The sequence below is a fragment of the Pelobates fuscus genome, chromosome 6 (assembly GCF_036172605.1).
Source record: "Pelobates fuscus isolate aPelFus1 chromosome 6, aPelFus1.pri, whole genome shotgun sequence".
In the NCBI taxonomy this organism is placed as follows: Eukaryota; Metazoa; Chordata; class Amphibia; order Anura; family Pelobatidae; genus Pelobates; species Pelobates fuscus.
The window spans coordinates 233,399,670-233,412,933 of record NC_086322.1 but is presented as its reverse complement, the minus strand read 5'-3'; the positions used below and the strand labels follow the sequence as shown (position 1 = coordinate 233,412,933).

The 13,264-nt window shown below is 40.2% G+C and overlaps 1 protein-coding gene across 1 annotated transcript in view; it reads right to left on the bottom strand.

The window, feature by feature from the left end:
* Nucleotides 1–1,254: 1,254 nt before the first annotated feature.
* The window catches only part of PNPO (pyridoxamine 5'-phosphate oxidase), an 81,671-nt gene continuing 69,661 nt past the window's right edge, over nt 1,255–13,264 (bottom strand). Inside the window, exons 4-7 of the mRNA XM_063458854.1 lie at nt 9,817–9,870; nt 2,882–3,010; nt 2,215–2,285; nt 1,255–2,139 (exon numbers count right to left, since the gene is read on the bottom strand). Coding sequence (XP_063314924.1) covers nt 1,980–2,139; nt 2,215–2,285; nt 2,882–3,010; nt 9,817–9,870 — 414 coding nt within the window. The 3' untranslated portion in view covers nt 1,255–1,979. The remainder of the gene's footprint in view (nt 2,140–2,214; nt 2,286–2,881; nt 3,011–9,816; nt 9,871–13,264) is intronic.

Genomic DNA, 13,264 nt, shown 5'->3' with positions numbered 1-13,264 from the left:
CATCTCTGACAGGGTTATTTTCGAAGGTGAGAATTGCTGGGTATTCAAAGCGAATTCAATATGAATTTAAAATTCTAAACCATAATTTCCAAATTAGGTATGTTGGCCCTAAAGGCTAGAATTTGCATTGAATTCCCACTTAAATGTATAACACTATAAGCATATGTACCTGCCACTTTTCTGGAGCCACAATCTTGTGTCAAAACTGTTTCATGTTTCTGATAAGAGCTTCCCAGGTTTATGAAAGTCTTGCATGAATGTTAATTAATGCTTACTTTAAGTGTGACCCACTTTTTCTAACCATATTATGTATATCACTTTTTTGACCGGTGCCAGTTAACTGATTTTGCTTCTTAGCTTAAGTTTCTGTATAGTCCTTTGTGAACCTTCTTTTGTGGCCTATTTTGTCACATTTGACTGCTAGGTCACTGGTGCAGCCGCTCCCTCAGAGAGCTTTATTACTGCCATATTCTACCTTCTCTGTTTGTACAAGGTGTTCCCAGTGACTCAGTCTCTCGACACGTGACTGCCATATTCAGTCTCTCTATTCAGTTGTCATGTTTCCTAAATGACAGTGATTCATAGATCAAAGGTCACGTCACCTGCAGTTTCTCTCTGTAGTTTAATGTAGTTTTCCATAGCATGTTAATGTAAAGTATCTAAGTGTTCACGTGCAACCAGTATGTATCGGAGATAATAATCTTCTGGGATTTATCTGCAGCACACACAAAAAAAAAAAACCCCAAAAAACCCTTCAACTTGTTATTTCTTTATTTTTACATTCAGGCCAGATATACCTAGCTTGTCTTGTAAATGTAGTTCTTTTAATCCATCTACTAATTCATCATTTGGACAAAATGCACTAGCTTATATTGTCCATAATCAAATTACTAATATTATGGCTTACAGGCTCCATAATGAGGACAGCTATTCTGATGGTAAATGTATCCCTTTGCCAAATATACATGTAGGGTTAATCACTAAAGTGAGAATTTAATGTGAATTCCAAATGTAAGGTCAACGTAGCTGAACAGGAAACATAGCAAGAGAATGATTACTGATAGCTATTTTTACCTTGAATTTGAAATTCACTTTGAATTCTCAATTTAGTGAATACTCCTAAGAATCAGCTATGTGTCCAGTTTGGTTACTTTGCCCTTAACCCCTTAAGGACACATGACATGTGTGACATGTCATGATTCCCTTTTATTCCAGAAGTTTGGTCCTTAAGGGGTTAAATGTGAAAAAAATGTTAAAGCCACTTTAAACTCTCAATTGAGTGAATGACCATGATGATGTGGGGTATCCCTTAAATGTTGTGTACCTTGTTATATCAGTACACCATAGTGGCTAAAAATAATGCTATGCATGCTCACCTATTATAGAACTACAACACCCATGATTCTTTGCTGGCCTTAAAACTTCAAAAACATGAAGAGAGTTATAGTTCTGCACCGCTGAAGTAATGTTAATATATAAGCTATTACAAGCCAGAGCACATTCTGTTCAAAGGTAAAAAAAATAATAGAAAGGCAACACACAATATTGTGTTCTCCATTTATTTTAACAAGTTCCTCTATGTGACAAGTGTTTTTTTTAACAGTTGGTTTACCAAAGCTTATTCAATATAACCTTTATCTTTTAGATATCTGTTCCCTATATAAACTGATTGCATGTATCCATTCACATACCATAACATCTAATTACACCATGTCAGTTTAAAGTACATTCTCAACGGCACAATATGAGGGTGGAGATACAGGGCCAATGTCACGTACAATGGTGGTTATGGCACATTGGCTCACATCACGTGAGGCACCACCAAGACTCAGCCCACAGAGGAGTTGATAGGTGTATATTCACTGTACAGGACAATCAAACACAATCATTTCGAGGTAGACACATCAGCGATGGGCACAGTGGAATCTCTCAAAATGGTCATCAATGGAATAAGTAGAATAACTTATGTATCCATGACATTATGGAGCAAGACGCTCATAAACCCAACCCCCTTCCCCTTTGTGTGTCCAGGGACTGTGCTCTTCTCCGTTTTGGCGGCGAAAAACAATACGATCATGCAGACGATTGGTCTGTCCCTGCCAAAATTCCATCACAGATGGGCGAATAATGTATCCTCCCCTGAGGAATAAGTGGGAAACACATTAGTATCTCTAAAGGAGATTTCCAGCCCAATAAAACAATTGTTAAACTCACCACTCAGGAGGTCTGGGCACCTCTTTCTCCTTGTACTCTTCCTCTAGCTCAGCATTCTTTGTGCGCAGATACTGTGGTAAACAAGTTATGTACAAGAAATTTGAAATTGCATGATGGGGGGGTATTCATTCTGAAAGGGGAATCTATTTCATTTTGACAGAAAAAAACAGCAAAAGGGAAGCGTGTCAGGTCAGTAAGTATGTGACTTTTGATGATGTAAAGGCATCTTATGTAATGGTGGAAGATCTTAATGATTTTAAAGTGCTGCAAACATACATTATTACTAACTTCCATTAAAAAAAATAAAAAAATAAAAATTACTTGCAAAATAGTGTGTAACACAGGGTGCCAATATGAGAATATGCGAGAATCCTAGTGGTGCACTGGAGTATGTAGAGGGAGCAGTGACTGTATTTGGACATATGCAGAGAGACTAAAGACAAGCGTATGGTATACGGAATATAGAAAAGTGACTGGGTGAATGGAGAGGAAGAGGTATGAGCATCTGAGAGAATGCAATGAAATGTGACTATATGAGTCTATGTAGAAAGAGATACTAGAGCACCTGATAAAATGAAGAGAGAGGAGTATCTGTAAGTAAATATGGTGAGAGGTGGTGTCTTGGAAAGCAATGACTTATAGAACCTGTATTACGTTGCCCACAAACCTCTCTGTCTGGAATAACTTGACTCTGTCTGCTCACAGCTGCTCCAATCTGGCTACTTTTGGGACGAGAGTGAAAATATTTGTTAGATTCCTCATCTGAAAGCTGCTCCACAGAACCCTCAATCCGAACCTAAATGAAAGCAAAACCTCATGAAAACCATATACTTTGAGTGATGGAAACCAGTGTGCATGATGCCTATGGGTGCACCTTATACTGTACTGTCTGTTGTTAATTCTTGCTTATGAACAGTTTGCTGCTATTTTGCACTCAATGAAGTTTTCAAAATATTAATAAAAAAAAATAAAAAAAAAATAGAATAAAAATATACTTTATCGTTATCAAGATGTACAATGTCTGTATTATCCTTGTTCTGAGAAATATAAAGAATGGAAAAAAGTGCACAACATATATACACCTGTTAAGAGAAGCTTTATGTACAAAACTGTATGTGTATTAGTGTATAGGGCTGTAATTTTGTCACCGCTGCACTTAACAAAAATAAAGAATTTCTTAAAAAAAAAAAAAAGTATACTTTAAAACGATTGTGATCATATTTAGTTGCGGTCCATAAATTAAGGGTATTTATGATCCTGATGATATCTTTATGATATACATGATAATATCTTTATTACATGTCTATTCAAACTTCAGTACTTGCTTCAGGGCCAGACATAAATAAAACAAAGTTCATCTTTTTTTTTTTTTTTTTTTAAACATTCCTCTTTCTGATAACCCATTCATTTCAAAGGCGACTGTTTAAGAAGTGTCGTGTTCTGGCTGATGTGATAGCACATTGTACCTTAACATGTGGTTTAAAATAGTTATCATAAATTAGCTTTGTTTAATAGAACAGCTCTGTGAGATGATAATAAAGTTAGCCAGCAGAATACTCCAAATAAAATACTCACTGGAAACTAGCTTTAACTGATACCTGAAAAGTGTATGTAAGAATTTCACAAGCATGCAGCACAATATGTCTTTAATTGTCATGGTTACATTATTTGGGTCACGTATGTAATATATCAGGTTTTCTTCTCTGGGTAAATTAGGGCATTTTATTCTGCAATCTTCTGTATGCTCCATGAAAATCCCTTAATTTTATTTAGATAATCACGGTTTCTCCATGTACCTTGGACACTTTTGATAAGAAAAAATCCATGTGGATTATCTTTATTTATTAACCACAGCTTCCTCCTGGGATATGAAACTCCCTCTTTAAGCTTGATCAGGAATGGTCTTTGTGGAAGGGTATACATGCCAATCTTTGCATATCGTAGCCTTTCCACCCTGCTCCCAAAGTGGTTTCTTGGCTGCTACCCTTCCGCAAAGAGCATTCCTGATCAAGCTTCTACAGACTGTAGAATGCTCAACTTGGCTTCCCAATGAAGCTGCTAGATGCTGAGCCAGGTCCTTGCTGGACTTCTTTTAGTCTCTCAAAGAAGTAACTCAGACGCTTCTCATCACATATTGAAAGTTTTCTTGGCCTTCCAGTCCTTTTTTGTCCATGACCTCTCCTGATTCTTCAAATTTATTTATAACAGCTTGAACACCACATCTTGAGTATCCAGTTTGTTTGCTCGTTTCCCTTCGAGAGTGGTCTTATATACATAATACATACAAATTTCCTGTATTTTTCTGGTTGTATTCTTTTTTTTTTTTTATCTTTAATTTTTAGGTGCGTAGGGATACAAACTGGCATGTGTTGCCACAACAGCAGGCACACACAAATAAAACAAACAGGGTAAACAGTGTCATTGCAAGCAAATACGGCACCAATGTTTTGCTAGTTTGTTAGTAGATTCAAGCTAGATACACATGTCTAGCTCAGATATAATAAGATAACAATGCATATTAAACCACTAGTGTTAGTAGTGATAGGCCTGTCTAGTTGTAAGGGATTTAGAGGCGAGTCAGGTATCACGCTACGTGTTGTGTTACAGGCTTTCCTAGTTAAAGGAATTTCTATATGGTTACGGATGCTTACGCCTAGAACTGTAGGTGGCAAGAAATTAAATTAAGATTAGTCAAATAGGAAGCAGGCTAGTCTAGCAATATAAATGCTATTTGTGCTGATCTAGATCGCAAATTTTAAATTTACAGCTCCAAGTGGGTTGCATACAGTAATAAAAGAATACCAGCAATAAGCGGGTGGTTGAGCAACGAAATAAGGAGGGATGACTTAAAGCATGATAGTATTGCTTTTGACTCTCTCACTAGGCTAAATGCACGGGTATCAGGCCTGTTTTCATTGAGGTTAAGGCGTCAGCCCACTCCCATTATAGGTAGGCCCAGTGTGGAATTCGGCAGTCCGTAGGGGGTTGCGGCCTGGCTTTGTCGGATTAGGGCCCCATCACTCTGGACTTGTAGGTCTATCTTACTGGTTCAGGCGCTAAAAGTTTGGGTCGGAAAAGCCCACATATGCCGTTGCTGGTGCAGGTGGCTTGCAGTTTTCTGTTCAAGCAGAAGTTGGGGCACGGCATCCTGTCGCCGTCTGTGTTGGAGCGTGGTTTCCCGCCACGGGTGAGGAAGCATGGCTATGTGCCGTTGCAGCTGTTGGAGTGCAACCCTCCGCCTTCTCGTGAGTTGGAAAGGGGTCGAGTCCCTGGTAATCCACGGCTTGAGTGTGTGTGCTGGGAGAGGGACAGGATGCTGCCGAAACTTGTGTCCCTAGGGCGGCCTGTCAGGTAGGCTGGTTTGTCTGCGAGCTTGAACTGTAGGCCGCAGCAAGGTTGTCACCAGTCCCCTTTCTAGTTGGGCCCAGAAATTCTGGAATATTGCCTCTAGTCTCTGCAAGGGGCACACCGTATCGTTGCTTTCTGCAGCAAAGGGCAGAGTTAGGCTCTGCGCCGGGAGGGAAGGCCATTTTGACATGCGTGGGTATGCACTCTGTGGTTGCAGGAGCTGTCCTAAAATGCTTCAGGATTGCGAGATTCAGCCCAGCAGGGACGGGATAACCCTCGCCGGTCCAGAGGGAGTGGGAGGGGTTGGAGCGAGGGTGGCTCGCATGGCGAACTTGAGAGCGGGGAAGTTGGCTGTCCTTCCCCTGTCCTGTCACCCTTAGGCCTCAGTGAGCTTCCCCTGTCTCCCCGGCGTCGGAGGGTTTCAAGAGAGGTATTGGCGGATTCTCCATGGCACCCCCACTGTAGGCAGCGTGAGATCACCCCGATTTTGCTGCGGCTTGCAACTACCCCCAACAATCAGTGAGCCAAGCGGGAGCTCGCCCTATATATATATATATATATATATTGTAGATATTGTAGCCATATGAGTCCAGTAATGCAGATGTAAAAAACAGATAAAATTTGTATCTTGTAGGGGCTGGGCCAAACTGCTGAACAAGCCAACCGCATGTCAGCCGAGCTCCGTATATTGCCGCTGTATTTTAGCAATTCCAAGCCGTTTTCACTGCCCAATAGATGGGATACCGCTGCAGCCAGCAGCAATGGGATGTAAGCTGAAAAAACAGAAACCCGATCGGGCACGAATATCGAAGACCTCTTCAGGCAAACACACGGAGCATGCAGGCCCAAGATGGCCGCCGTCATAGATGGGTTTTCACACTCTTCGGAGGAGTCGATGCTGTGGATGGGTGCTCCCAACCAACCTCCCCTTCCACGACCCCAAACAGCACCACAGAATGCAGACTCTAATCCAGTGACAAATGCCACTCTGAAGGAGCTGCTACATGGCCTCCAGCTCACCGTACAGGCTGACACGGCCTCTCTTCCGGCTAAACTAACTGGCTTGGTGAGCAGATTGGGGACAGTGGAGACAGCAGCAGACCAAGCTCAAAAACTTACCACTCTCTCCAACGAAGTGCAGACTCTAAAGGCACAGCAAACAGCCTTTGAACACCGCTTTGCACTGATTGAGGATGCCAGACGCCAAAATAACCTCAAGGTCCGAGGTATCCCAGAGGAGATCCCAGCTGCGGAGCTCCCGCATTTAATGAGCTGAAACAAGCTAAGAGCATCAGGTTTGATGGGATACTCAGAATACCGAAGCATCGGAAAGCTCCAGGTACCGCTTCCAGAGATCTGGTGGTCACATTCAGCAATGGTAGGGAGAAGGCAGCAGTACAGGCAGCAATTAAGGGGGCTTCTCCACTCTCTTTCGAGAATATTGCGCTCACGTTTTACGCCAACCTATCTGGGGACACCATGAAATGCAGAAAATCCCTACAGTCCTTCACCACACTGCTACGCACTCACAATATTCCATACTGCTGGAGATCACCGCGGCTACTCCACATATCGAAAGGGGACTCTGCCCACACTGTCCGAAACCTGAAGGAAGCTGCAGCCATCTTTGAGACCCTCTGCCTTCCACGAGATTTGCTAACCCGGCCTGGATCAAGCAGCGCCACGACAACAGCACACATCTGGGACCCCGCGAGAGTTATCCCGTTTGTACTATAGAGGGCCCACTCGGAAGCATATGCTGCAGCCACAACCTCAGGCGGTACTGGACTTTCCTTTCCTGGTGGTATAGTGGATGTGAGTAAGTATAAAACAGAGGAGGGTGCAGGATTGGGGGGAGGGAGTATTGGCAGGGGTAGGAGAGGTTGGTGACACCTATGACTAGGAAAAGAAAATTATGGGTAGTAGGAACACACACACCTATATTAGAAGGGTCCTGCCAATTCATACAATGACTTACTCACTAAACGCCAACCTCAAAATGTAAAGTTTGATTAAAAAAAACATCTGACTTACAGGTGCCTTATTCCAGGACCATATTTAACCTTGCACCACAGAGAGCCAGGAAAGGAAGGATTTCTCAAGTAAGTGCGTTAATCTCATATGAGCAAAAAAATATAAATATACAGGCACTCTTTTATCCGTATTTATGCAAAGTATCAAGGTGGCCCATTAACCTCCTAATAATAGAATACGATAATTGATACTGCATTCAAAATAAAGTAGAACAATAGTGTTGTATTTAATTATTGATAATGAATCAATTTCATAGATATTTAAATATATACAAAAAACGTGAAAAAATAGATACTGTAAATCACATGTAACCTATAGCAACCAATGAAATATCATGAAAAAAAACACAGAATCCTTACAAGAGTTAATTCATAAATGTCTAATGAACGTTATAGTAGCATGAGGAATTCCCAATCTGGAATATTGACCAATGTTGACAGAAAAATATGTACAATATATACAATAGTGTAAAAAATTGAGAAAAAATAGAAAAAATTAAAAAATCCAGAAAAAGAAGAAAAAAAGAGAAAAAAAGAAAAAATGAAGAAAAAATGTATATACAGTCACCAGTGTGTACACACTATTGTATATGGGTGGATCTCACCAATATGTCCTGTTGTAAAAAAGGGGAAGATCCAATTCCAAATGAAGCTGTCATGCTGTATGTTGTAGACTGTTCCTCCTCTGTTAGTATAAAGTTGTGCTTGGCAGGTACTTGGCAGGTCCTGGTCAAATATATCCAGACTGCAGACTCTTTTAAAGGATGGACGGGCTTCGCGCTCGGGACCCTTCAATGGCTGAAGGGCCATTGAAGGGGCCATTGAAGGGGCTGAAGGGTCCCGAGCGCGCAACCCGTCCATCCTTTAACCCCTTAAGGACACATGACATGTGTGACATGTCATGATTCCCTTTTATTCCAAAAGTTTGGTCCTTAAGGGGTTAAAAGAGTCTGCAGTCTGGATATATTTGACCAGGACCTGCCAAGTACCTGCAAAGTACCTGCCAAGCACAACTTTATACTAACAGAGGAGGAACAGTCTACAACATACAGCATGACAGCTTCATTTGGAATTGGATCTTCCCCTTTTTTACAACAGGACATATTGGTGAGATCCACCCATATACAATAGTGTGTACACACTGGTGACTGTATATACATTTTTTTCTTCATTTTTTTCTCTTTTTTTCTTCTTTTTCTGGATTTTTTCATTTTTTCTATTTTTTCTCATTTTTTCCACAATTTCTTCCACTATTGTATATATTGTACATATTTTTCTGTCAACATTGGTCAATATTCCAGATTGGGAATTGCTCATGCTACTATAACGTTCATTAGACATTTATGAATTAATTGTTTCCACTATTGTATATATTGTACATATTTTTCTGTCAACATTGGTCAATATTCCAGATTGGGAATTCCTCATGCTACTATAACGTTCATTAGACATTTATGAATTAACTCTTGTAAGGATTCTGTGTTTTTTTGCATGATATTTCATTGGTTGCTATAGGATACATGTGATTTACAGTATCTATTTTTTCACGTTTTTTGTATATATTTAAATATCTATGAAATTGATTCATTATCAATAATTAAATACAACACTATTTTTCTACTTTATTTTGAGTGCAGTATCAATTATTGTAATCTCATATGAGCAGGCATCAGGTTGCTAGAGTAGAACCTACCAAAAAAGGGGTACACTGGCTCAAGCAATGCAAAGTCCTTTACTGTTACAATATCCCCATTATTTTTGCCCAAAACAGGTGCTTTAAAAACAAAACAAAACAAAAAAAAAACTATTGCATTTTGTGAGCTTTGGAGTTGGTGTTTAGTGAGTGAGTTTACTAGATCTTGTATGTACCTCATAATAAACCATAAAGTGGAACCATAACCATACTGAAGGTGGAATCATCTATAAGTATCTCCAGAACCCCGAGATTGCGTTATTTTCCCTTATCTCTTCACCAGTACCTACACCCAGCATTCTTGAATTTTTTGTAGAAGGCATAAATAAGGAAAATCCACCCACACACAGAAGCAATCCTTGCATTCACATGATCAAAAACAAACATGGAGATTGATACTTTAGGCAAAGCAATTAGGCTAGATACATACAAGTGTGTGCATTATTATTAAGTCAAATTAACAGACTTATGAGGCAAGGATCTTCATCAGGTCAAATAAAACAACTGATGAAACAGAAATCATTTTACCTGTCGATTCAAGGGCTCCCAGAAAAAGAGAAGAGAGGCAACAGGGTTTTCTTCCTGCAGAGACAAACATACAACTCTGAAATATACACAGAGAAAACCCAACAAGTGATGCAAAATATTCATAAAACATAAATACATCAAGTATACCTGTGATACAATTATAAATTCCTACCAATAGAATATGCAGAAGTGGAATCCTGAACATATTTACACAACTGATGATTTCACAATTTAGGTATTCAGATGGCAAAATTGGTAGATGTACACCAGTTCACATTGACAATCAGAGGCTTGCTGCCAAGTGGGGCATAGGACCAGATGTCATCTCAGTGTTGGTGATAACTTTTAAAAAAAAGTGCATTGAAGTAGGGCTGAATGCAAAATATGTTGTTGACTTCTTGCTCTGAGCTAGAAATTATTGTATCCTAATGAGCTGCCTGCAATAAGTCAGGTTTCAAACTCTAAAGTCAAGGTAGTGAACTTTATACATACTGACATCCTCAACTACGGTATATAACATTACAAATATCTGGTCGGTTAAATGGACACTTTAAGCAACAAAGCTTAAAGTGTCTTCTCCAGGGCTGCACCTTTTCTGTGGAACTCCCTTCCCTTCTCCGTTAGACTTTCACCCAGTCTCCACTTCTTCAAAAACATCTTTGAAAACACACTTCTTCAGGACAGCATATCATCTAAACTGGTAGCGGGTTTTCATCCCCCCATGACTCCTCTCCTGCAACTGTAAAAAATAACCTACTAAGTTCTCAGTGAATACTTTTCTAGCAAACTATTTCATTACCCCTACTTATACTCTTTGTGTCACTATACCCCACTCCCTTTAGCATGTAAGCTCATTGGGCAGGGCCCTCAACCCCTTTGTTCCTGTGCGTCCATTTGTCTGGTTACAATTACGTGTCTGTTAGCCCACCCATTGTACAGAGCTGCGGAATTTGCAGGCGCTATATAAATAATAATAATAATAATAATAATGTGGTGATTTTGGTGCTAAGACTCTGTCCCAGCAGTCTGACAATTGTAAACAGTGATACATGGAAATGTTTAAATTTTTCAGTCAATATTCCTGTCAATCAGCAAGTCACTAGAGGCACTTCCTAGAGTTTGTCATCTTTGTCATCTAGACCGTCAACAAAGGCACATTTAAATAATTGAAAGTCTTCACATGTGTTCTTATCAAGCATAGCATAGTCTTGCAAAAGGTTGTAAATGCTTCTCATGAGAAGCAACTGATTGGCTGAACATGGTGACTGCTAAGCATGCCTGGTAGGTCCCCAATGCTTCTCTATAAAAGTACTAGATTGGGAATAAGATAACAAGCTAAATGCAAGGAAAATTAACATTAAAAACAAATCTATTTATTTTTAATGTTGGATTATCCCTCATTCTTTACTAATGAACTCATTACACACAACTGGGTTAAGATTACCTTTTCAGCATGAAAAGTTAACATGCCCCTTACCATTTTTATTCTGCAAGGTGTTGTCCTAAACCTGCCAAAGAGCTTATTTGCATAAAAATTTGGTTTTCATTCCATTCAATGTTTACTTTGTAATCCTTGAGTCTTACTATTTTTATACTTTTTTTTGTGTGTGTGCTACGATTTACTCAGGTTTTCTGTACCACTACATAGCTACATTTTGTACTATGAATGGTCTACTTGAGATACAAGTGAATAATCTGGAATGTAATGAGCTCAGCTGCTAGAGTAGTGTTTCAATAAAAAAATAATAGTCGTGTTGAGTGCTCTTATATACTTTCTTTGTAGTATAAGGGCCTCCAAAACCATAGTCCAGTATATAGCAAAAGTAAAAATGATGGTCCATCACACTTTCAAGAGGATATGTATCCTACTCAATTTTCCCAACTGAGAACTCAGAATTCTATTCCCAGAATCATCCTTTAAATAATCATCCTCTCACTTTACATACTAGGATAAAAATTAGTTTGCAACATGGATGCTGAGAAATGAACCCACTGCAACGATTTTTAACCCATCTGTGTGTAAACTAAATATATATGCAAATTCACAGACTACAGGTGAATTAGCAACTGATTTGCATTTTGTGACCAGACAAAAATGATGTTTTTTATTTAATGTGGCGAAACCAACCTCGCCACTGTGAACTGGAGAAGCCTGGTTGCTCGCCTGCTCCCTTTGGACTATGGCCCTGCAGGTTAAACCGTTTATTTTCCCTGCAGAAAGGCTTATTCATGCCTTTCTGCCGGGGTGTTCGGTAGATTCCAACTACCGAACGGGGGGACCACCGGGGAGCTGGAGTGTGCCGCCAATTGACCGCCCAGAAGCTGCGGTTAACCGCAGCTTAATTGATGAACGCTGGGTGGCCTTTATTAGTTTGCCGAACATGTGGCAGTGGCCATTTTAAGTCCCGAAAGGCCAGCGGTGTTCAGCACTAACACTGTGGAACTGAAAACGGAAACTTACTTGCGCGAACACAGCTGAGTCGTCCGCCCCCTGGTTCCAATTCGTGCCCTTGGTGTCGAACACCAGTTCAGTCGGTACTTTGGGATATGTGGATATGTTTTAACCCAGATAGCTATGCCATGGAGCCTATTCGTGTAATTATAGACTTTGGCTCCATGGCAATTAAACTGATCTGATCTGAGTGCCATTCACCTAATAATGCGCGCTCAGATCTAAGCTATCTGGGGATATGTAGAAATGTGTGTTTTGTGTGTTAAATGTATCAGTATGTAATTTTATGTATTTTACTGTCCTTTTGTCTGCCATGTTGGTAATGGAGTTTTGCCTCTGTCCTTGGAGATAATTAGATTCTTTCCCCAATTATCTCCAGGCCAGAGGGGAGGGATTGTGAGGCATTGTGTGAGGTAACTCATGTGTGATTGGTGTATTGTGTAATTGTTGTAAATCCCTCCCTTGCATGGGAGAATCCTTTAAGACAGTTGTGTGAATAAATCAGGGAGTTCCTGCTTAACCCTCAAAGTGAAGTGTTGTCTCATTCTGGGGGGGAATTTGACTGTATGCCGATTGCCAGGAGTGTAAGCTGTTCGTATTGCTTTTCCTGTTCGCCTGCTTCCAGGGTTCGTGTGTCTCTTGTTCGAGAGTTGGGGGATTCGTGCAGTTTGGAGTTCGGGAGGTTGGTGATTGCAGTAGCTGCTGGTCTATCTGAAAGGGGATTATCGCCTAAACGGTTTTTATCCCCTTTTAAAAGAAACGGTCCGCAACATTTAACACAGCAAGTGTAATTACATATCAACAATTCAATTCCTAATTCAGGGCTTGGTAAATTATTATTAGGCAAACATGGTATCATGTTTCTATAAATGAGGAATGTTGTTGGCACTGTCTCTCCATATAACACAGTGAGTGAGAAGAGCTTACACCTCCTGCAAACCTTAGACAGTCAGGCAGAGTTTTAGTGAGACAGACCTAGGGCCTTCTCTCCAGTGC